At 40.7% G+C, this 26,169-nt stretch overlaps 1 protein-coding gene across 3 annotated transcripts in view; it reads left to right on the top strand.

The window, feature by feature from the left end:
- The window catches only part of LOC132826223 (kinesin-like protein KIF20B), a 112,890-nt gene extending 105,362 nt beyond the window's left edge, over positions 1–7,528 (top strand). For all 3 annotated transcript variants that reach the window (XM_060841902.1, XM_060841903.1, XM_060841901.1), the window contains exons 32-33: positions 6,167–6,309; positions 6,971–7,528. In XM_060841902.1, coding sequence (XP_060697885.1) covers positions 6,167–6,309; positions 6,971–7,054 — 227 coding nt within the window. In that variant the 3' untranslated portion in view covers positions 7,055–7,528. The remainder of the gene's footprint in view (positions 1–6,166; positions 6,310–6,970) is intronic.
- Positions 7,529–26,169: the final 18,641 nt, after the last annotated feature.

Here is a 26,169-nt window from a genome sequence, read left to right as displayed (position 1 = left end):
TCAAAAATGATTTTAAAGGCTAATCCCAACAGTTACACACCAGTTAGTTTAACCTTGGTGTTGGGAAACGTTTGGAAACAATTTTAGAGTATTGTGTTCTGTTATGGGTGCCACATCATAGCATTATGTAAATGCATTGGAGGCAGTGCAGAAGCAATTTACTAGAATGGTTCCAGATATGAGAAACTTCATCTATGAAGATAGACTGAAGAAGTTGATACCGTCCTCCTTGGAGAGGAGAGGCTGTGAGGTGGTCTGATTGAGGTTTTCAAAATCACGAGCAGTCTGCATAGGATAAACAGGGTGAAGCTGTTTCTGCTTGTAAATGAAACTGGAGCAACACGCCACAGACTTAATGTGATGTGAGAAAACATTTACGTAGGATATGGAATGCACTGCCTGGAAATGTGATGGAGCCAGGTTCAATTGAGATATGAAAGAGGGCACTGGATTTTTTTGGGATTGTCATCGTGTCCAGGAATATGGGGGAAAAGTTAAGAGATTGGTAGTAGAGCCAGAGGACATGTGATAGGTCAAATTCTGCCTTCTGTATTAGTCATTTTTGATTCTGTGGGATGAACATTTGATGAGTAAGATGTACAGGGAAAGCTAAATTTATTTGGATGGAAACTTCATCTGGTCCTGATGGTTTGTATCGCAGATTGCTAAAGGAAAAGGTTGGAGATTGTGGAACATTTGTTAATGTTCCAAACCTCCCTGTGTTTGAGGATATGCCAGAAGATTGGAAAGTGACAAATGTAACCCATTTACTGAAGAAATTAACTTAGAACTGCACCTACATAGTTTCAAAGGTGAAATGTTTGGAGAAATCTGAGCTAATTTAGGAGAAAGCACATAAATGCTTGTTATTTCAAAAATTCAAAATTACAAGGTTTTTGCAGGGGCATGCACTGGATGTTGCAGGAATCTTAAAGCATTGCAAAATAACATTTTTTTTAAAAATTCTGTTTCTGGGGATAAGCTGGCCACCAATATCTACTATAAGCCCACCAACTCGCACAGTTACGTTTTTAACTAAAAGTCCAGTCTCTTTCCCCTTACATCTGCAATTTTCTTTGATGTTTTACATCAGTTTCAGAATTTCTAGTTTGTGGACTCCAGCCGCCACCTCTTTACCATGGTTGTGATATCCCTTTTTTACACTTCTATCTCCCTTGAGGATGGTCTGGGGCTCTCCTGCTTCGTCTTGAAGCAAATGCCTGAACTGTCCCCATTCACCACCCTCTGCCTGGCCTAGCTTGTCCTCACCTCTGAACAGCTTCTCTTTTAACTCCTCCCTCTTTCTTTCCGTCAAAGGGGTGGCCATGGGTACCCACATGGGCCCCAGTTATGCCTGTCTTCGTGGGGTATGTGGAGCATTCTTTGTTCCAATCCTACTCTTGCTCCCACCAAAACATTTTTTCCCTCTGGTACATTGATGACATGATCAGTGCTGCTTTCTACTCATCTGGAATTGGAAAAAATCATAAATTTCACTTTCAAATTCCACTCTGCTCTCATCTTCACCTGACCTTTCTCTAATTCTTCCCTTCCTTGACATTCGTTTCTATTTCTGGAGATAGGCTGGCCATCAATGTCCACTAAAAACCCACCGACTCCCACCATTACCTTGACAACGCAACCCACTTCCTGTAAAGACTATTCAGTTACCTGATCTCCATCACATCTGTTCGATGATGCTAAATTCAACAAGGGACATCTGAAATATCCACCTTTTCTTCCTCACCTAAAGTTATCCCCACCAGCACAGTTGACCAGGCTCTCGGAAGCATCTAACCCATCTTCAGTACTTTGGCTACCAACCCCTCTTTTCCTTCATGCAATAAAGATGGGGTCTCAGATCCTCACTTACCATGCTACCAGCATCCACATCCAAAGGATCATTAGCTGCTGTTTCTGCCACCTCCAGCTGAATGATACCACCAGACATTTCTCCTCCCCTCCCTTGTCAGCCTTCACAGAGATAGAGTCATAGAGATGTACGGCACAGAAACAGACCCTTTGGTCAAACTTGTCCATGCCGATCAGATATCTCAACCCAATCTAGTCCCACCTGCCAGTACCTGGCCCATATCCCTCCAAACCCTTCCTATTTGTATACTTATCCGGATGCCTCTAAATTAGATTCCCTACAGTGTGGAAACAGGCCCTTCAGCCCAACAAGTCCATACTGACCCTCTGAAGTGTAACCCACCCAGTCCCATTTCCCTCTAAATGATGCACCTAACGCTACGGGCAACTTAGCATGGCCAATTCACCTGACCTGCACATTTTTGGACTGAGAGGAAACCGGAGCATCTGAAGGAAACCCACACAAACACTGGGAGGATGTGCAAACTCCACACAGAGATTTGCCCGAGTCTGGAATCGAACCTGGGACCCTGGCGCTGTGAGGGCATCAGTGCTAACCACTGAGCCCAAAATGTTGCAATTGTACTAGCCTCCACCACTTCCTCTGGCAGCTCATTCCATATATGCACCACCCTCTGTGTGAAAAAGTGGCCTCTTAGGTCTCTTTTCTATCTTTCCCCTCTCACCCTAAACTTATACCATCTAGTTCTGGACTCTCCCACCCCAGGGGAAAGACTTTGTCTATTTATCCTATTCATGCCTCTCATAATCTTATAAACATCTGTAAGGTCACCCCTCAGTCTCCAAAGGTCCAGGGAAAACAGCCCTAGCCTATTTAACCTCTCTATAGCTCAAATCCTCCAACCCTGGCAACATCCTTGTAAGTCTTTTCTGAAATCTTTCAAGTTTCACAACATCCTTCTGATAGGAAGGAGACCAGAATTGTACGCAATATTCCAACAATGGTCTAACCACTGTCCTGTACAGCCGCAACATAACCTCCTAACTCCAGGACTCAATACTCTGACCAATAAGGGAGATCGTTCCCTCCAGGATACCTTGCTCAATTCCTCCACTCCCGACACCTTCTCGCACCTCCATAGCACCTTCTCTGAGCTGGGATGGAGAGAATCAAAAGTGTCAAGGTACTGGGAGTGACAATAACTGACCATCTGTCCTGGACCTCCCAAGTAGATGCAATGGTCAAGAAGCACAGCAACGCCCCTTTTCCTCAGGAACCTCAAGAAATTTGGCATGTCTATAACGACTCACACCACCTTTTACAGACGCACCATAGAAAGCATTCTATCTGGGTGCTTAATAGCCTGGTATGACAACTCCTATGCCCAGAACTGTAGGAAACTTCAGAAAGTTGTGTGCACAGCCCAGACCATCAGTGAAGCCAACCTTCCATTCATGAACCACATTCACACTTCACATTACCTTAGGAAGGCTACCAACATCGTCAACGACCCCTCCTGCCCTGGTAATGCTCTCTTCTGACCTCTTCCATCAGGCAGGAGAAATAGAAGCTTTAACACACGCACCAGCCTATTCAAGAACAGCTTCTTCCCTGTTGCTGTTAAACTGTTGAATGCACTTTTCTAACTTCAAATAATGTTGATCTTGCTTTGTGAAACTCCTGTACAACCATAACCTTGTATGCCTTGCTCTGCCTAAGCACCTTATGACCTCTATATTCTTGTTTGCTATGACCTTCCTGTACTGCTTGTTTAACAAAGCTTTTCACTATGTAGTGTATATGACTGCAAGTTTTGATTTAATTTATTGTAATCACAAAGTTTAACACCTGCCTATTTACTCCATCCTCCTTCATTATTCAAGGTCACAGACACACTTTTTCAGGTGAAGCAGTCATTTACCTGCACTTCACTTAATCTGGTCTACTGTATTTCTGCTCACAAAGTGGCCTCCTTTACATTGGGGAGACGAAGCGCAGACTGGTAACTGCTTGCAGCACACTGACTTGCTGTCACAAAAATGGTCCTAAGCTACCTGGTCAGCACCTTAGTCTCACACTTGTTGCAGTGCCCCAGTGAGGTTCTGTGCAAGCTGGTAGAATAGTATTCATTTCCTATTTGGGACCCTGCATCCTTCTGGACTCCATATCATCTCCAATACTTTTATGCCTCAGCACCTTCTCCCATGCATTTACCCCATCTCCACACACCAAGCCTTGTCAACACATGGGCTGCTGTTACACAAAACCCAGTCTATCTCTGTCTCTCTTGTCTCTACCTACTCCCATTCCAACTTCAGTACATGTATCATCCTTTTTTCCCAAGCTACAATCATCTCTGAAGAGCTGGACCTGAAATGTTCATTCTCTACTTTTTCTCCACATATGCTACCAGATCTGCTGGGTTTCTCCAGCAATTTCAGTTTCTGGTTTTGTTTAATAGGCCAGTGAAAGCATGGATGAAAAGTTGACTTGAAGATTGAGAATTGAGGATGGAACATAGTTGTGTGGCCAAGATTGTCAGCCTGGAGCCCAGTTACAAGTGGAGTTCCGCAGGGATCAGTTCTGGTCCTCTGCTGTTTGTAGTTTTTATTAATGACTTGGATGAGGGAGTCGAAGGGTGGGTCAGTAAATTTGCAGATGATACGAAGATTGGTGGAGTTGTGGACAGTGAGGAGGGCTGTTGTCGGCTGCAAAGGGACTTAGATATGATGCAGAGCTGGGCTGAGGAGTGGCAGATGGAGTTCAACCCTGCCAAGTGTGAGGTTATCCATTTTGGAAGAACAAATAAGAATGCGGAATACAGGGTTAACGGTAGGGTTCTTAGTCAGGTGGAGGAACAGAGGGATCTTGGGGTCTATGTACATAGATCTTTGAAAGTTGCCACTCAGGTGGATAGAGCTTGTAAGAAGGCCTATGGTGTATTAGCGTTCATTAGCAGAGGGATTGAATTCAAGAGTCGTGAAGTGATGTTGCAGCTGTACAGGACTTTGGTTAGGCCACATTTGGAGTACTGTGTGCAGTTCTGGTCGCCACATTTTAGGAAAGATGTGGAAGCTTTGGAGAGGGTGCAGAGAAGATTTACCAGGATGTTGCCGGAATGGAGAATAGGTCGTATGAGGATAGGTTGAGAGTTCTCGGTCTTTTCTCGTTGGAACGGCGAAGGATGAGGGGTGACTTGATAGAGGTTTATAAGATGATCAGAGGAATATATAGAGTAGACAGTCAGAAACTTTTTCCCCGGGTACAACAGAGTGTTACAAGGGGACATAAATTTAAGGTGAAGGGTGGAAGGTATAGGGGAGATGTCAGGGGTGGGTTCTTTACCCAGAGAGTGGTGGGGGCATGGAATGCGCTGCCCGTGGGAGTGGTAGAATCAGAATCATTGGCGATCTTTAAGCGGCAATTGGATAGGTACATGGATGGGTGCTTAATCTAGGATAGATGTTCAGCACAACATCGTGGGCCGAAGGGCCTGTTCTGTGCTGTATTGTTCTATGTCTGTGTCTATGATTCAGTGCTTGGATTTTTTGAGATATATTAAGATAATATAGAAATATTTTTGGATATTTAAATGTAGAGTACAGTTTTTAAAAATACCGGCATCAATTTCTGAAGGTGTGGTTAAACAATTAACTAAAAAGGACATAGACCAGCTGAATGGGCAGAAAGTAACACAGATTATGGCTGGCTTAGATAAAGTTGTCAGAAGAAGGCTGTTCCCATTACCTGACAGTACAAGGACCAGAGCACAGAAATTTAAGATTTTTAAGCCAAGAGTGAGGAAGAACACATTTTGCTCTTCTGGTTTAAATCTTTTAAATGTAGGTTAATTTTGTAGGAGCGTGTAATTTTCCATTTTGTGTCTCATGACTCCAGAGCTCTGCTCATTGTGGGGTCATGGATTGGTACGCATGACATGAAGATTAGGTGGGGGTTGAGGATCTGAGGGCCTAAAATTTAAGAGAACCAAAGAGCCTAAAGAGAACTAAGGCAGGCTCGAACAACCAATGACCCCCAGCCACCCCCACCATGATCTGAAAATGAAGGTCCTGTTCATCTGGTACATTTTTTTCAAAGGGCAGATGCACTAATATCCTGACATGAACTATCTGATTCAAGTGAAAATCCAAGCCATTGTGTACAAAGCACTTCGAACTGTTAAGAGACCGAGTTACTATACATTGTAGCTCACCACCTATTCAGCATATCCAGAAAAGCCCACATTCCCTGTATGAATGTAAAAAAAATTAAGTAGATATATCTCTGTTTGCAGGCCTTGCAGTTTATTTAACAGTTTACCTTTATTTACAGCCAAAAAGTTAATGGAAACATTAAATTCCCCCAAGCATCCAGAAATGGAAACTTCTTGTAATAACGAAGTAAGGCCCAAAAGATCAAGAAGGAAACTGTACAAGCAAGATATATCATCACCTGTGAATTTCCCATCCCAAACGGTAAGTACAATATGTACTGAAAAATGAGTCACTTTTTAATTTTTTTTGAAGAATAGCCTTAAGTATGTTTTCAGGTGGAATTTTGAATAGTATGTTTGTAAAATTGTGCATGGACAAGAGATCAAAAATTATTTTGAAGTTGCATTAGAATCTTGTTGAAGGTGTAACTACCACTTATTGTAGTTTTGGAAGCAATTTTTTTCTGTTTCAAATTGATTAACTGCAAAACAAAGCTCATGTATCAAAGCACAATCATCTTTTTTTAAAGAACTGGTGACTCATTGTATTCTTGGGCCCTTTTGATGCATTAGAAAATCTGTATTGATTACAAATTGTTGATGTTAACTGATCCAAAGCTGTAATTAATAGCAGGCTAGGTCCTCCTGTGACTCAAAATGCTGGACAATCTCAACAGGTCTGGCAGCAGCTGTGAAGAGAGAAGCAGAGCTAATATTTCAAGTCCAATTATGACGACTTCAGACTTTCTCTGACTCAACTGTTAATTTTGGAATGTGCAAAATCTGCTTAGACCTCTGGCATATATGCACTACAGTGTAGGAATTGACAGAGAAATTTAAATTCTAATAAGCTTTTTGCTTTAAAAATGCATTCTAGAATCTTGTACTACATTATGTTGAATTTAGACCCTTTACATTTGCAGATAATAGAGATGAGTGAAAAAGAAAGTGATCATTCAATTATGAAGAGGCGATTACGTACAAGAACAGCTAAAATGGCAAAGTGACCTTCATCTTTAGATACATGAAATTGTTTGTATATTTTTTTAAACTGCAATCATTGTACTTATATGAGGAAGTCTCATCTGTTAGACTGTATGTATTATGTTTGATGTTTTTGATTAACATTGCACATGTACATATTCTAAATGCATGTAAATTAGTAACTCCAATCCATGCTGAACAACTGTTGGAGCAATAAATACCTGGAAAAATAATTTAAGAGAATTCAGATGATTTATAATCATTGAAAATTTGATTGAATTTTTAAAAAAATGCATTTACCATGTATTTCCTTTTGAGGTTTGAGGATCGGATTATTGTCTTCTCATCTCTCCTGGAAAGGCAGTTTTGTGCAGCTTGTGACCAAGTAGCTATTACCAGGTAGTCCCCCTTCACACCAACTGTGCATTTCCTCAACTTACAATGTTCAATACTTGGACAATATAGAAAAATATTTAATTTTTAAGGAACACTTTTTGTTAGCTATTTTTAAATGTAAATGTTAAGGATTTCAGTATTACTATTGTTACATGAAACATCTAATCAGTTGAGTGAGTGTTGCTGTAAAAGAGATTTCTTTTGAAACTTTTCATCTTCCGCTCATGACATTTTTCAATTTAAAAGACAACTTTAGGTAACTAATATATTCTGCATGACAACAATGTTTCAATCCATCAGACTGTTTTCCAATAAGTCAACATCCTTTTCCTCAAAGTATAAATTGTTGATCCTTTTGAAACTGGCATTCTCAAGCCCATCCTGAAGAGTGCAAGATAACTTTTTGACAACATGTATTAGTCAAGGTCTGGACTGTCATGCAACTGGACTTGATTCTATGCCAAAGCACCATCTTCTAATATTGGTCTGTATCTTGTCAATTCCAATGATCCATTTTGAGTGGTGGTGGGGGGGAGGCTATAGTATTGAAGCTCAGCAAAAAACAAAACTGAACTGATAGCTGCTAAAACCCAAGATATTCAATACTTTGCTTCCACAGCATCCTAATTATCTATTAATGAGTTATTACATTTTTGTGCCCTAATGGCCTGTCCTTATTCTTCAAAGATATTGTGAAAATATACTTTCCTGGATTGTCAACAGGGCTGGAAACCTTGACTACTTAAAATGTCATTTTAATTTCTCAGCTCATCAATTTCAAGCTATTTCTGCTTGAATACTTCTGCATGTAAATTGTCTAGACTAGATACTACTTTTTTTTTTAAAAACATCAGATATTTTGCAGCTGTATGCTTTGATTGTTGTAAATTATCTCATTCCTCCAGTATAAATCTGTTTGACTTCTAATTTTGAGTGAAATCTGATGCAAGGTAACAATTTAACTTCAGTTTCTTGTTTCCAGATTCCAGTTTATCAGTGCAATTTTTGTTCACCGTACTGTTTTTTTTTTACATGGTTATGTTGCAGAGTGTTCTCCGCAGACTTACAATCAGTTTCCGTGGGTTTGTGTTTGTTTGTTTGTGCTCATCTTAATCCAAGCCTATAACTCTCCTACGTTTTCAAAGGATTTTTTCTATCATTAATGCTAATCATTACACTTTAGGATTTTTGATTTTTCTGGTTAAGAAAGAATTTTTCATTTGTCATATAATTGTCTTTGATATAAATAGTCACTTGGTAGTGCAGAATTATCAAAACATGCAGTCAACATGACTGAATCATGAAAATCTTGAAGGGAACTCTGATTATGAGAAGAGGATTCTGATTGTGTGGGAAGAGGATGTAAGAAAAATGATGAAGAGGCACATTGCCATCAGTTTCTGAAGTTATTGAATTTGATTTTGAGACTCTGATGCTGTAAAGTGCTTAAATGTAAAATGTTCCTTGAACTTGTGTAATGCTTCATTGGAACATTTTGTAGAAGGCTCAGTACAGAAATGTTAACATGAGATCAAAGTGGTTTATGGAAATGGTAAGGAACTGAGAGGGCGGAGTCAATTCCTATGACTTAATGGAGTTGTTCTGCAAAATTCCGCCAATGTAAGAGACCACTTTTTGAACAGTAAATGCAGTATACTAGATTGAAAGATGTACAAGTGAAACGTGCTTCACCTGTAAGGTGTATCTGGGGCCTTGGACAGTGTGGAGGGAGGTGAATAAACAAGTATTGCGTTTCTGTGATTGCATGGGTATTTACCATGGAGGAGTGAAGAAGTGTTTGGAGTGGTGGAGGAGTGAATCAGGATGTCAGAAAAGGAATGGTCCTTGCAAATGATAGATTCTTGAGAGATTGATAGATTCTTGATGTCTCGAGGAATTAAGGGCTACGGGGAGAATATGGGTAAGTGGAGTTGAAATGCCCATCAGCCATGATTGAATGGTGGAGTGGACTCGATGGGACGAATGGCCTTACTTCCAGTTCTATGTCTTATGGTCATATGGAATGCCCTGACTATGGCAGGGGAAGATGGTGGTGGCATCATGCTTGCGGTGGTGAAAATGGCAGAGGATGCTTCTTTTGAATGTATAAACTAGTGTAGTGGAACACTGTGACAATTGGAAATCTATGGTCCTTTTGGGAAGGAGTTGAAGAGACAAGGGCAGTTATGTTGGCGATAGGTTGGACACAGCTGAAGCCCTGCCAACCACAGTGAGGGAAATCCTCGGTTGAGGAGGAAAGATCACGGTCAGATGCAGCCAGTAAAAAATGAGATAATCAGATCAGATGCAATGGAGAGTACAAAACTGGGAGAGTGGAATTAAATCTTCCAGGTGGTGAAGGATGAGGAGGGATAGTCAAAGTAACTGTGGAAGTTGATGGGCAACCAGCATCTGCAATATTTTCCATTTCGGAAAATGAGTCCACCAGTTCCAAATCCTTAAATTTAGTTCTGGGGACTAAGAGCATAAAAAGTAAACCATTTGTTATCACCACCTGGCTGTCTCTGTTATGTTAAACCTGCTTTTTTTTTAAAAAAAAAGTTTCTGATACACTACAGTGAGTTCTCAATGTTAATGGATCCTGACAATTGGTTTTTAGTCAGATGTATTTCCAAACGAACCGTTCCTAAACTCTTGGGACACATTCTTACCAGTAAGTAAATAGTTCATTTTCATCTATACATAAACCTTGATCCAAAGCCCTTACATCATTTAGATTTGAGTAATATAAATGTAAAATGTGAGAACCTTGAAAAATATAAGAGAAAATTGAAATATATACTGTGGTCAAGTGACCACTGATCGAAAATTGGACATTCTAAAATGACCCACAGACAGAGAAATCAGACAGAAAATTGACTAAACTAAGTTAAACAGTAGGCAGTAGCTATCTGATTTAAAGAGAGTGGAATCCAGGATCGAAGAGATACAAGATTCAAGATGAATCAATTACAACTACCCCAATGGTTATATATTCTAGAAGTGTCAATCAGATAATCTGGCATCTTTACTACTTGAGTATCTGCTCTTTACAAATCTGGTATTGCAATAGTGAGGGGTGTTGGTGCTACCCTATTGGATGTTTTCGAACCCAGCTCATTACTCCATTGACCAAATGCCACCATTCATTCTGGAAGGTCAGGGCCAAGGAGCATAAGACACCTAGACACCAGTCCCTCAATGAAGACTCAACAAAGATTTGACCTGGCCCAGCAGCAGAGCTCCAACCATCTAGAAAGAGAGAGAGAGAGAAAAGATCTGCCGTGGCCTACAAGACTCACCTTCAAGGAAGAGAATAGCCTACCTTGGAGAGGAAGGAGATTCCAACAGCCCAGGTCAAACATGTGGATCATTGCAAGTAATATCTTTTCTCAGGCAGATAAAGCTAGATAGAGTAAATATTGTGGGAATTTAGGAAATGTTCAATATTTTCATGAGGAATATTTTATTAATAAAATTGAGTTGAATCACAATGAATTCTGATTCCTTTTGTCCGCCATATTGACAAGCACTTAGATGAAGTGGTTTTAATGCATAAATTGGGTGGTGTCCAAAGATGACAACACAAATTTGTTTTCTATGGTGCACTTCATAACTAGGTTGGAAAAAGTAGCCTGTGCCAAACTTAGAAAGTTATATGTCGTACATGGGATGTGGATATAGCTAGCTTGACTGGCATGTCGATGTGTAATTACGGATTGACAGAGGGCAGTTAAGAGTCAACCTGTTGCTGTGTGACTGGTGTCATCTGTATGACTAACGAGGCAAGTGAGGTAGATTTTCCTCCCTGAAAGACATGAATGAACCGAGTGGGATTTTAGTGTTGCAAAACAACAATTTTGCAGGTACCCAAGCTTGTGTCAAAGTTTCAACAGGACCTGATGAGCCCTGGAAGCAGCCAGTAAAAACTAGTCACCCTTAGGCAGTCAATTATATTTATGCTTTTATAGCTTGTTCAATCATCTCTCATCATTACAACAAATGTCTTCCTCTCATGCAGGGGACTGTTATGCAGAAGAGAAGGTGTTAGGTTGCGGCCTCCACAGTTTGTCTAGCCTGTCAACAAGATTGAAACTCTGCCCACAAAAAATAGCAATATTTATAATTAATAAAATTCCATTCCTGAAGAAGGGCTTATGCCCGAAACGTCGATTCTCCTGCAACATGTTTTTCAGCTCTGATCTCCAGCATCTGCAGTCCTCACTTTCTCCAATGTTTATAATTACCAAATCATAACTGGGTACTGCACGGGGTGGGAAGGGGATTGAAGGGAGGAGAGAAAGACAATTCAATGATCCAAAAGATGGACTGTTTTCAGAATACTTTTAAAGGTTCCATATATTTTGAATAAGGCTGATGAAAACAGGCTTCTGGTTTACAATGGTGATGACATAAATGCTATCTCATGACTCAACAATTCTTTCCTGCTTTGCCCACTTCCCCCTTAACTCCCACTTAATTGTAAAGTAGTTTCAATGCTCTGCAGCTGCCTGAACATTGTTTGAAATGTAGAGCTTCACTCACCTCAACAAATTTTTCTCAAGTTGCAGCCAACTTCCATCTGTCTACTATGCACTGTGACCAAGATTTTGATAAACCTTTGCATTTCCATTAAAGCAGCCGAGCTATTCTTCTACTAACTGATGTCATAAAAATATCCCACTGAACAGCTTGCAGGCAAATTGGAATTTTGTTCTATTGGGGACTCTACTTGCGAATATCAATACCTAACGATTTCTTTTCCTGTATCCAAGGTTTTTTGAAAAAAAAACTTGATTGCTGGTATTTTAAGAATGTGAGGGTTTTTGGTGGGAAGCATTGCTGGTATAAAACATTGAAAATTTTGAGTAAACAGTTTAATGTTTGAACAGTTGATTTGATTACTAAATATTCATAGATTTTTGGATGCCAAGCAATAGAATTTCAAATAATCAGCACCCTGATGCCCTAATGACTTATTGCAGACTTTGAATATCTGGTTCAGGGCATATTAAAGTGCATGGCTTTGGGACCTGGTGCAAGTGGGAATTGTTTTTTAAATCTGATGCATTTCTTCCACCAGTCTGACAGGGATGAAACACACCACAAATGCAATCACATAGTAACTGACAATTGAACTACAGGCATCTGCCACCATCAAGAATGATTGTTGATTGCTGGTCCACACTCAACCCCTTGCAGTCTCATTATTTTCCACTACTCACCTCACACTTGCTGCCCTTCTCTGCCCTGTTCCCTAAGCAAAATAGTGTGGCAACAAGGGACATACATCAATTATGGACTGCAGTGATTCAAGAAGACAGCACATCAATTTCTCAATGGCAACTGGGGCAGACAATAAATCCTTTCCAATCAGCCATGCTTACATCCCATGAGTGAAGTAGAAAGAAAATGCCAGTTGTACCAAATTTCTGTTCTGTTTTGTTGATTGGGGAGTTATCTCTGTATTCTGATGTCTAGGAGAGTTTGCAAATTTTCAGTGGGCAAGTAGAAGGAGAGAATGGGAAAAAAAGGAAAGTTAATGGCTTCTTAATATCCTTTAAAAAGCTTGTTAAAGGATTGATTGTAGTGGTCCGAAATAATCTGGTACATATTAGAACTTAGAGTGTTGCAGCATACTACAGGTCCTTTGGCCTTGACGTTGTGCTGACCTGTGAAATTAATCTGATGCCCATCTAACCTATATTGTTCCATTATTATCCATATATATGTTCAATGCCCATTTAAATGACCGTAACGTCAACGAGTCTACTACTGTTGCAGGTAGGCCATTGCACACCCTTACTACGTTCTGAGTGAAGAAACTACCCCTGACATCTGTCTTAAATCTATCACTGCTCAATTTAAAACTGTCTCCTTGTGTTAGCCTTCGCCATCCAAGGAAGAAGGCTCTCACTGTCCACCTTATCTTACCCTCTGAATATCTTATACGTCTCGATTGAGTCATCTCTCAACCTTCTTCTCTCCAATAAAAAACAGCCTCAGTTCCCTCAGCCTTTCCTCGTAAGACCTTCCTTCCACATCAGGAAACATCCTAGTAAATCTCCTCTGAACTCTTACCAAAGCTTCCACATCCTTCCTATAATGCGGTGACCAGAACTGCACGCAATACTCCAGGTACGGCCTTACCAGTGTCTTGTACAGCTGAAGCATGACCTCATGCCTCCAAAATTCAATCCCACTACCAATAAACACCAACACACCATATGCCTCCTTAACAACTCTATCAACCTGGGTGGCAACTTTTAGGAATTTATGCACCTGGACACAGAAATCTCTCTGTTCATCTACACTGCTAAGAATTTTACCATTAGCCCAGTACTCTGCATTCCTGTTACTACATCCGGAATGGACTACCTCACACTTTTCCGCATTAAACTCCATTTGCCAATTTTCAGCCCAGCTCTGCATCTTATCTATGTCTCCCCTGTAACCCACAACATCCTTTGGCACTATCCACAACTCAGCCTATCTTAGTGTCATCTGCAAATTCACTCACCCATCCTTCAACGCTCACCTCCAGATCATTTATAAAAATGACAAACAGCAGTGGCCCCAAAACAGATCTTTGTGGCACACCACTGGTAACTGAGCTTCAGGATGAACATTTGACATCAACCACCACCCTCTGTCGTCTTTCAGCTAGCCAATTTCTGATCCAAACTACTAAATCACCTTCAATCACGACACTGAATATGTTGTGCAATAGCCTACTATGTGGAACCTTATCAAATGCCTTATTGAATCCACTCCACCAAACCACCAGCCCACTCAAATGTAAGAGATCTGTGAGGAAGCAGGGTAAGCATGCTGGCCTGCCAGTAAGACTGAGACAATGCGGTTTCAAGACCAACCCCCGCTGTTTACCTATTATTTACTATGCTATTTAATTATGTGATCTGCCTATATTGCTCGGAAGACAAAGTTTTTCATTGTGCCTCGGTACACGTGACAATAAATTCAATTCAAATTCAATTTAGTTCAATTTAAATTCTACTCAATTCAATTCAACTGAAGTCCATATATACCACATCAACTGCCTTACCTTCATCCACTGTTTTGTCACCTTCTCGAAGAGCTTAAGGTTAGTGAGGAATGACCTACCCTTCACAAAATTCTGTTGACTATCCCTAATCAAATTATTCCTTTCCAGATGATTATAACTCCTATCTCTTATAACCTTTTCCAACACCTTAACTACAACTGAAGTAAGGCTTACTAGCCTATAATTACCAGGACTGTCCCGACATCCCTTCTTAAACAAGGGAATAACATTTGCTGTCCTCCAGTCTCCTGGCACTACTCCTGTCACCAATGATGACATAAAGATTGAAGCCTAAGGCTCTGCAATCTCCTCCCTGGCTTCTCAGAAAATTCAAGGATAAATCCCATCTGGCCCAGGGGTCTTATCTGTTTTCAGATCATCAAATATTGCTAAAATCTCCTCTTTGTCAAACTTAATCCCATCTAATCTTGTAGCCTGTATCTCTATATTCTCACTAACATTCCCCTTTTCCAATGTGAATACTGATGAAAAGTATTCATTAAGCACTTCCCCATGTCCTCAGATTCCACACACCTTTCCACTCCTATCGTTGATCGGCCCTAATCTTACTCTAGTCATTCTTTTATTCCTGATATACCTATAGAAGGCCTTAGAGTTTTCCTTGATCCTTTCCGCCAACAACTTCTCATGTCTCCTCCTGGCTCTTCTTAGCCCTCTCTTTTGATCGTTTCTGGCTAACTTAACTCTCAAGCTCCCTAACTGAGCCTTCATGCCTCATCCTCACATAAGCCTTCTTCCCCTTGACAAGATTTTCAACTTCTTTATAGAGTCATAGGCATAGAGATGTACAACATGGAAACAGACCCTTTGGTCCAACCCGTCCATGCCAACCAGATATCCTGACCCATTTAGTCCCACTTGCCAGCACCCACCCATATCCCTCCAAACCCTTCCTATTCATATACCCATCCAAATGCCTCTTAAATTTTGCAATCGTACCAGCCTCCACTACTTCCTCTGGCAGCTCATTCCATACACGCACCACCCTCTGTGTGAAAAAGTTGCCCCTTAGGTCCCTTTCATATCTTTCCCCTCTCACCCTAAACCTATGCCCTCTACTTCTGGACTCCCTGACCCCAGGGAAAAGACTTTGCCTATTTATCCTATCCATGCCCCTCATAATTTTGTAAACCTCTTAGTTCACCCCTCAACCTCCGATGCTCCAGAGAAAACAGCCCCAGCCTGTTCAGCCTCTCCCTATAGCTCAAATCCTTCCAACCCTGGCAACATCCTTGTAAATCTTTTCTGAACCTGGCTTCCTCCCTCAATAACTATCTTCCTGCCTGATAAGTATATACCTATCAAGGAACCGCAGTAGCTGCTCCTTGAATAAGCTCCACATTTCAAAATTGTCTAACCCCTGCAATTTCCTGACCCATCCAATGCATCTGAAATCTTGCCGAATTGCATCATAATTGCCTTTTCCCCCTGTTATATCTCTTTTCCTGTAGTATATATCTATTCCTGTCCATTGTTATTGTAAACATACTCGAATTATGGTCACTATCGCCAAAGTGCTCACCTACTTCCAAATCTAACACCTGGCTAGGTTCATTCCCCAGTATTGAATCCAATATGGCATCGCCCTTGTTGGCCTGTCTACATACTATGTCAGAAAACCCTCCTGCACACATTGAACAAAAGCTGACCCATCTAAAGTACTTGAACTATAGTCAATATTGGGGAAGTTAAAGTCCCCCATAACAACTACCTTGTTACTCTCACTTCTATCAATAATCATCTTTGCTATCCTTTCCTCTACATCCCTGGAACAATTCAGAGGCCTATAGAAAAGTCCCAACAGGGCGATCTCTCCTTTCCTGTTCCTAACCTCAGCCCAAACTACCTCAGTGGATAAGTCCTCAAACGTTATCTCAGCTACTGAAATACTCCTTGATTAACAATGCAACACTCTCACCTCTTTTACCATCTTCTTTGTTCTTGCTGAAACATCTAAATCCTGGAATCTGCAGCAACCATTCCCGTCTCTCCTCTACCCATGCCTCTGAAATGGCCACAACATCAAAAGCCCAGGTACCAACCCATGCTGCAAGTTCACACACCTTATTCCAGATGCTCCTGACATTGATGTGCACACATTTTAAACCAATATCCTGATTGACGGAGCCCTTCCCAACCTTGGCCATTACTCTCAACCTCCTATTTGCTGAAAGTACAATTCAGGTTTCCATTCCACTGGTGCATTAGTTTAAGCCACTCCACTCCTCTCCTTCCCCCCTCCTTAACCCCCCCCCCCCCCCCCCCCAAAGGATATTGGTACCCCTCTGGTTCAGGTGAAGACCATCCTGTTTGCAGAGGTCTCACCTTCCCCAGGAAGAGTTCCAAGAATCCAAAACCCTCCCTCCTGCACATCCCAGCAGCCACATGTGAGCTCCGCCCTCACCCTGTTCCTCGCACCACTAGCAGGTGGCACGGACAACAAACCAGAGATAGCAACTCAATTTGTTCTCGCTCTAAGCTCCCACCCTAGCTCCCTGAATTTCTGCCTTAGATCCCCACCTTTCTTCCGACCTATGTCATCGGTGCCTCTGTGGACCACGACTTGATGTTAGTACACAACTGTTGGGGAAGGTAAATAGTTAATTATTATTTGCTTAAATGATGTTTAAGAGGTCAACTACACAGTTGAGTGTGATGCCTCAACTTGGTTTCTATGGCCACCTTACAGTCTTAATCCTGCTGACATTTTCTTGAGTTGCTTGCTTTCCACAGCAAGATATTAGCAGTCTTTGTAACTGGTGTAGGTGTGCAGTTCTCATTTGGTGCTAAGCATTTCCATGTGGTCAACAAGAGTGAGTTCAGCTATAGTAACAGGACTCAAAATTCAGATGGGAAGTCATTTCTGACAACACACTGAAACTCCTGCCCTTGGAATTGGTTGCCCTTTATCTTCACAGTGAATGTGGTGAATTATTGTCATCCAAGCAGTTATTTTGGTACTTTGTTTCAAATGTGTAAAACGGTTCTTTCAATTGCTTTTGTCTTTCCATTATTGTTGCTTGGCTCCTATCTCTAGTTCCGAACTTATAAGAGGTTCACATAGCCGTGCCATTACTTTCTCAGTTTTTTGGCCTCCTCTAAACCAGAGTTGTTTTCCTATTTGGCTGCCTGGCCCTCCCTCATCTTGTTGAGTCCAAAATACTGATATTCCCTGATTTCTGCAGCCATAGTTGATTAGAGTTGTTGCCTGACATCTTACTTTTTAAATAAAGTTACAATTTTATCTTCAGTTTCTAAAGGTTTTTTTTTCATGTCAATTTTAATCTGGAAAAGATCCTTTCTGGTTTGGGCCTCTTAAGGAGGTCCTTTGCATCTAGAAATGCAAGTCTAAATTTTTAAAATGTAATCAATTTGTAGTTATTGGAGAATTAATCCAAATTTCTATGGTTCTGTAATTTGTCATTTGAAGCAGTAAACTTTCAGGAGGTCAGATAAGGACAATTTAGACCTGTACTCTCTGGAGTTTTCGAACAATAAAAGGAGATCTAATTATGGCATATAAGATGCAAAAGGAGATCGACAAAGTAGACGTAGAAAGGATGTTTGCTGTTGTGAGGCAATCTAGAATGCAAGGTATTAGTTCAGGGTTACTGGGGCAACAGATTTAAAACAGACATGAGAAATTACTTGCTTGAACCTGTAGAATTCTCTACCCCATAGTGCAGTGAACATTGAGTAAATGTAAACAGGCGATAGTTTTTTTTAAAAAACTCAACTTAGTAACTGAAGCGTTATGTGGAGCAGGCAGGCAAGCGGAGTCGAAGCAGAGAGGAAGTCAGAATGGCAGAGCAGGGTTGGGGCTGAATTGACTTCTCCTGCTTCTAGTTAATCTTGTTATATATGAAAATATGTTTTTAAAGTACCTTGTATAAACATTATTTTATGTGCTCACCAGTCCATTACTTCATCTTTGAGTGCTGCAACTTGACCAGGAAGCGGGATACTATTAACATTCATCTTTTATGCTCAGCTTTACTGGATTGTACCAATGTTCCCAAAAGGCAATAGCATTGATTTTAGTGTGAAATGTGTCAAAAATGCTTTTACGTTTCTATTCAGATTAAAGAATGACACTTATCTTGGAATTCTGCTACATAAATACAGCTTTAAAGTAATAACGATTTAATTCAGAAAGCAAATAACAGTTGGAAGTAGAGTTTTTTCTTCAAACCTTTGATGAAAGTAAAGTGCTTCTGAACAGGCATGGTTAGGTATTTTCACCTTTGTTTCTGACAGTATTCTCATATGCATCTTATCTTAGCTAGGTCACAAGACTTAAGTATTCCCAGCTTAGTGAATACCTCTACTTGATCAGCTTGGCCTAGGAGAGAGTATTCTTGCCTCATAAAGTTTCAGGTTCCAGGGTTTGAGCTGAGCTGTCAGAGGAAGTGGTGGAGGCTGGTAAAAGTACATTATTTGAAAGGCATCTGATGGGTACATGAAAAGGAAGGGATCAGAGGGATATGGGCCAACTGCTGGCAAATGGGTCTAGATTAATTTAGGATATCTGGTTGGCATGAACAACTTGGATCGAACGGTCTATTTCCATGCTGTACATCTATGGGCAAAAGGAAGGGTGCAGTAACCATTCTTGGGGCTGTACTACAGGTCTTCCAGTAGCAAGCGTGAGGTAGAGGTACAAATATGTCGACAGATTTTAGAAAGATATACGAGCAACCGAGTGATGAATGACAATTATTTTGATCACTGTTATGGATTGAAGTATTCTTGATCAAATTGCTTGATTTAAGCAGATGTAGTCAGATTTGAATTGTGATTTGAAAGGGAAAATTATATAATTAGTAGAAGTAGGGTGTTGCTTAAAGAGAAATTTGTCATTATTTTATCATTTGCAAATAAATCTGTAAATGCACAATTTGTTTTGCAGTTGACCCCATGATTTCCAATATTTTTTACTATGGCTTGGAAACTTAGTGTTGCAAAAGCAAAATAGTACACTGATCTGAGAAAGATCCAAAAGGATGAACAAATCAGCACACTCTACATATGTCTTCATGGATTATTGATCATTTAATTGTTAGGCTTTTTATCTGATGGAGGAATATGGCATGACAATTTTAGAGTGCAGTAAATTAAAATCCATATATAAACATGAAGTTGATCAAATAATTAATTCACAATACTCAAATATCCACTAATTAAACTTTGGTCTATTTGTGAGTGTATAATTTCTCAACATTTTTCAATAGTCATAACTTAGAGATTGCATAGAAGACTGTGTTTACAAATTAGTATAATGCCTGTAATTTTGTAAATCCACAAACACGCACGCATTGAGGGTTTAAATAGTGTATCAACTTCGACCACAAATTTGACTGGGACAACATAACAATTATAGGACAAGCCAAACAGAGTATGATCAGAGAATTTCTAGAGGCATGGCACTCACCTACAGACTCCATCAATAAACACATTGACCTTGACCCAATATACCGGCCACTACAACAAACAACTGGAATCAGCAGAAACGGAATCAAATAAATTCCAGAAGAGACAATACAGCAGTGTTTCACTGGAGGCTTCAAAGCACTGAAGATGTCACCTAGACAGAGGACGTCTGGAAATCAACTTCCCAGCTTGGCGAACATACCCATAACCATGACAGTGCATCAACTTATTTAAAGTGGTTCATTTTATACTGAAACGTACAGAAAATGGCTATAGAAGTGTTTTTTTTTGAGAGGGGGTGGTTGTAACACAATCTAAATAGAACTAAAGATTGTTTTATGCTACTGCTGCCACTTTCTCTTTTCGATTCAATCTTCCAGCTCTTTAACCCTCTTTTACGAGAGGATCACATTGAAAAACAATTTTTCCAAGTTTGGGGGAGATCTAAACTTGATGATGTTTCTGCCCTTAGTTACACCCTCGGGTCACCAGATATCTGCTAAATGGATACTGGATCCTGCTGATAGATACACATTCAACTTGACATGTACTTATCCCCAGATCTTTCATGTATTTGGTGTGTGAGAAAGAATCATTGCCAATTGAACATCATGGGATCACTGACCGATGGCTTGGCGGCATTGAACCAAGGTCTTGTTCTAATTTCTAGGCATCCTGGCATTGATTCATTGTGGAGTTTAAAGCAAGAAAATGTCAGAAAGGTGGCAGATTTCAACTTTCAGAACAAAGACATAAATAATAAGTTCTGTCTGAAGCTGCTTATTCTCACTGCGTTTCCTTTATTTTAAATGTCTCATTTCTTCCCCTATTCATTTGGTTCCAGTGCGTCAGCAAACTCCACTAAGCTAGCATTTATAAGTTCAATTTTCTTTCCTAATACTCAATCTCCTCCTTGTTGCACAAAAGGAGAATATTGTACATTTCTGATGCAACTATTGTCCCCTGACTTCGAAGTTGTGATGTGTTCAAATTTTAGGTCAAGCAAAGTTCACTCAAGCAGCACATTAACGTCAGCTACATTGGTGATGTTGATTATTCTTAAATCTCTAATCTTTGCCAGCTGAAACATGTAACAGCTTGTTCCTTTGCATCATCATCCCAGCCTAATGGACAATTCATAGGTTTCCAACTAATGAGTTGAAACAAGGGAACTGCAAAGTACTTACAGCAAACTGAATAAGCAGATGGCATGATATTTTGAAACGGTTTAGATTTGTCAGTGAAATGTTGAACATGGAGCAAAGTGGCAGTTTATTTTCTACTTGTTTGGTGTTTTGTGCAATATTGATAATTAATCTGCCCCTATTGATCCCCAGATTTTTCTTCAGATATACTGACATACTTTGGATGGAAAATCTATATTAATAGACTAAGGATTTTAATAAATAAGTTCAAAGAGCTTATCAGACTATGAAACCTTCGCAAAAAACAACTGCTCTAACAGTGAAGAAGAAATATAAAACTCATACTAATTTCTCTTTAAGACTATTTTCCATCTGTCAGTAAGTTATTATGGATTGCAGAAGTATATGATTGGACTAAGCAAATTGGTAGGATTTTATAAAAGCCATTATTTAAAGGTGCCAGTGTTGGACTGAGGTGGATAAAGTGAAAAAACTCAACACCAGGTTATAGTCCAACAGGTTTATTTGGAGGCTAGTGCCTCAAAATAAAACTGTTGAACTATAACTTGGTGGTGTGAGTTTTAACCATTATTTAAAGAATGTTTGGCCAATAAGGAGATTTATAACAAGAACAGCAGGAGAAATCTTCTGACCTCCTCCATTCCCCATGTGAACAGATCTCCTGCAGCCAATTGAGACCAATAAAGTGGGAAATTAATGCACACTTAGGAGATGAGGAAACTTTTTTTTTCTCTGAGGGTTGAGTGTCTTTGGAATTCCCTTCCTCAAAAGGCAGTGGATGCAAAATCTTTAAATATTTCTAAGGCAGATGTACTTTTGATTCTTGGCAAAAGTGAGGACTGCAAATGCTGGAAACCAGAGTTTAGATCAGAGTGGTGCTGAAAAAGCACAACAGGTCAGGCAGCATCCGAGGAGCAGGAAAATCGATGTTTCGGGCAAAAGGCCTTCATCAGGAATAGAGGCAGGAAGCTTCCAGGGTGGAGAGATAAAAGCACCCTGGAGGCCTCCTGCCTCTATTCCTGATGAAGGGCTTTTGCCCAAAACGTCGATTTTCCTGCTCCTTGGATGCTGCCTGACCTGCTTTTCCAGCACCACTCTAATCTATACTTTTGATTCTTGATAATCAAGGGGATGAAAGATTCTCAGGGAGATGCAGGAATGTAGAGTTGAGGTTAAAATCAGATCACTGTGATCTTATTGAATGATGGAACAGACTTGAAGGGTTGAGTGGCCTACTCCTTATTCCTTGTTTTTAATGTTTGCATTTAATAATTCCAAGATTACGCCTTCACTAGTAATTTCACAATATCTGAGAACTTTTGTTTTAAAAACTCCCTGTTACAAATAGGGAAGAAGCACATAACCTCTCTCTTGGTTATGCCAATTGCTAAATTTAGGTTGCAGTCTATGAATTTTTTCATTTATGAAGAAACTAACTGTCCATTGTGACCATACTGTCCCTGTGCTCTCCATCTGCCAAGTACTTTTTCTTCTGCTCCACTAGTTTAAGTCCACCTTGACTTCTTTTTTGTAGGCTTTTGTGAAACTTCTTGAGCCATATTTTTGCTCATTAATCCTCAAAGTAAAAGGTATGCAAATAATATATTGTGATCTCTCCTGATGTTATATCATTTTATGTTTACAATACTTTTATCTTTCTAATTAATCAGGAATGTCAAGTCCCCAAGGCTTCAGCCTTATCTAATGAATAAAGTCACATAATTTGCTATGTATGTCTTTCAATTAACTGAGGAGTTTAAGCCAAGGGCTAAGGTTAAGACCAAGGCAGTCGTAATAGGAAATGCAATTAAGCAATGTTTTTGATAATATGTCAAGTGAAGTCACAAAACTAATTGAGCTGCAAAAATTTCCACTGTATATGCCAGAACACTTCTTGTATCTTCTTTGTTATGGTGACTGACCTGTGCTGAGCATGACGTGCTTGGTTGCAAATGCAAGTAAATTAATCCTGTCTGCTATAGTGTAATAGTATGATTTGCCTGCGTCTGTCGAGACTTTTTATAACAAAACTATTCCACTGAAGATACCCATCGATTCCCCTGGATGGCAGAAATGCTGCATCACATACCATTGAATGAATAGTGCTCTCTAACGTAAAATGTTTCCCACATCTAGACTGCAATGAGGTTAACGTTAAATTGATGTAACATTGGCTACATAAAATACATCAGCATCACTTGGCAAGTGAGTTAAATATTTCAAATTTCATTTGTTAAAGAAATAAAAGTAACATACAGTTCACAGGATGCCCCAAAGCCTTTAGTTTACTACAGGCAGTTCTTCTATAACAGGATGGCAATGTTCTTGTGCAACCCTGTGTTATAGGAAAAATAAACGCTGCTTCTAGAGTGCAGAAGTGTTGGCGATGTAATTGTGTTACAGCCAGCGCATGTTTTAAAAGTTTGTGCTTTAGAAACAGTGTGCCCAATTTGTTAATTGCGTTAAAGCGAATTTGCTTAACAGAACACGTTATCGCAGAACAACCTGTACTGAAGCACAGCCAAGGTCTTGTAGAGAAACTCAGTAAACTTGTCTTTTACACACAAGCTCCTACAAATACCAATTAAGTGGCATGTCTTTGCCTTACTTCAATAATGCCAAAACATCTTTCTAACTGAGCCTCCATTTAAACATCTCAACTGAAATGTACCCCCATTACCAGATACAGAAACCTGTCACAACAGTGCAGGGTTTCAATTTCACCTGAACACGCAATGCCTGACTCTATAATAAGGGCACAGGCAACTAAACAGAACTAATTCTTTGGTATGTTATTTACAAAGTAAAAGCACTTTTAAAATTACAACTGTAGAATTAGAAATTATGTTGTAACTCAACAGTCAGAAAGGATTCTGGATCTTCTGTTTCCCCTGCCCCCAACACCTCATCTTCACCAAGGATATCCAGTCCCTCTACACCTCCATCCGCCATGACCAGGGCCTCCAAGCCCTCTGTTTCATCCTCTCCCGACGTCCCCAACAATACCCTTCCACCGACACTCTCATTTGTTGGGCTGAACTGGTCCTCACCCTTAACAATTTCTCCTTCGAATCCTCCCACTTCCTGCAGACCAAAGGGGTAGCCATGGGCATCCGCATGGGCCCCAGCTATGCCTGTCTCTTTGTTGGCTATGTAGAACAGTCCATCATCTGTAATTACACCGGCACCACTCCCCACCTCTTCCTCTGCTACATTGATGACTGCATTGGCGCCACCTTGTGCTCCCGCGAGGAGGTTGAGGAATTCATCAACTTCACCAACACATTCCACCCTGACCTTAAATTTACCTGGACCATCTCTGACACCTCCCTCCCCTTCCTGGACCTCTCTATCTCCATTAATGACGACCGACTTGACGCCGACATTTTTTACAAACCCACCGACTCTCACAGCTACCTGGATTACACCTCTTCCCATCCTACCTCCTGCAAAAATGCCATCCCATATTCCCAACTCCTCTGCCTCCGCTGTATCTGCTCCGAGAAGGACCAGTTCCATCACAGAACATACCAGATGGCCTCCTTCTTTAGAGACCGCAATTTCCCTTCCCACGTGGTTAAAGATGCCCTCCAACGCAGCTCGTGCACATCCTGCACCTCTGCCCTCAGACCCCACCCCACCCCCATTGTAACAAGGACAGAACGCCCCTGGTGCTCACCTTTCACCCTACCAACCTTTGCATAAACCAAATCATCCAACGATATTTCCGCCACCTCAAAACGGACCCCACAACCAAGGATATACTTCCCTCCCCACCCCTTTCCACCTTCCGCAAAGACCATTCCCTCCGTGACTACCTGGTCAGGTCCACGCCCCTACAACCCACCCTCCCATCCTGGCACCTTCCCTTGCCACTACAGGAATTATAAAACCTGCGCCCACACCTCCTCCCTCACCTCCATCCAAAGCCCTAAAGGAGCCTTCCACATCCATCAAAGTTTTACCTGCACTTCCACCAATATCATTTATTGTATCCGTTGCTCCCGATGCGGTCTCCTCTACATTGGCGAGACTGGACACCTCCTAACAGAGCGCTTTAGGGAACATCTCCGGGACACCTGCACCAATCAACCACACCGCCCTATGGTCCAACATTTCAACTCCCCACCCCCCCACTCTGCCGAGGATATGGAGGTCCTGGGCCCCCTTCACCGCCGCTCCCACACCACCCCACGCCTGGAGGAAGAACGCCTCATCTTCTGCCTCGGAACACTTTAACATAATAAACAGTTTTAAAACAATGGGGAATGTTAAAGCAAAAAGAATGCTTATAATACAGTCTGGGTGTTTTTCCACATGAATTAATTCCCACACCGGTAATTCCTTCAATTTTTAGGGAAATTTAAATGAAATTGAGATCTAATTCTGAACAATTATGTATCCCAGGCATTCTTTGCTCAACCAAAGGTGGACATGTATTTAAGCCCTTAGATCTGGAATTCATTACTAAACTCTCTACCTCCATCAACTTTAATTGGCTGCTTAAAAACTACCTATTTTATTAAGCCGATGATCACCTTCTAGAATCATAGTGTTTTACAGCATGCAAGCACATCTTTTGTCACAACTTGTCCATGCAGCCAAATTTTCAGAATTAAACCAGCCCCATTTGCCTATCCCTTCATACCTATCCATCCATGTACCTATCCAAATGTTTCTTAAATGACAAATTCCACTCACCTCCACCACTACCTCTGGCAGCCCATTCCAGACACTCATCACCCTCTGTGTTAAACAGTTGTCCCTTTTGTATCTCGCCCCTCCCACCATAAATCTATGCCCCCTAATTTTAGACTCCCCTACTGTGCAGAAAAGCTGTTGGCTGTCTACCTTATCTATGACAATCATTTATTGACCTCTAAAAATTCACTCCTCAGTCTGCTTAAACTCCGGTGAAAAAAGTCCCAGTCATTCCAAGGTCCTCTTATAACTGAAACGTTCCAGTCCAGGTTGCATCCTGGTAAATCTTTCTTGCGCTCTTTCTAGTCTTATAATATCCTTTCTACGGTAGGGTGACTAGAACTGCACCCGGTACTCC

The sequence above is a fragment of the Hemiscyllium ocellatum genome, chromosome 22, assembly GCF_020745735.1.
Source record: "Hemiscyllium ocellatum isolate sHemOce1 chromosome 22, sHemOce1.pat.X.cur, whole genome shotgun sequence".
Lineage (NCBI taxonomy): Eukaryota > Metazoa > Chordata > Chondrichthyes > Orectolobiformes > Hemiscylliidae > Hemiscyllium > Hemiscyllium ocellatum.
Note: the sequence above shows the minus strand (reverse complement) of the source record. Positions and strands in the feature narration are given on the sequence as shown.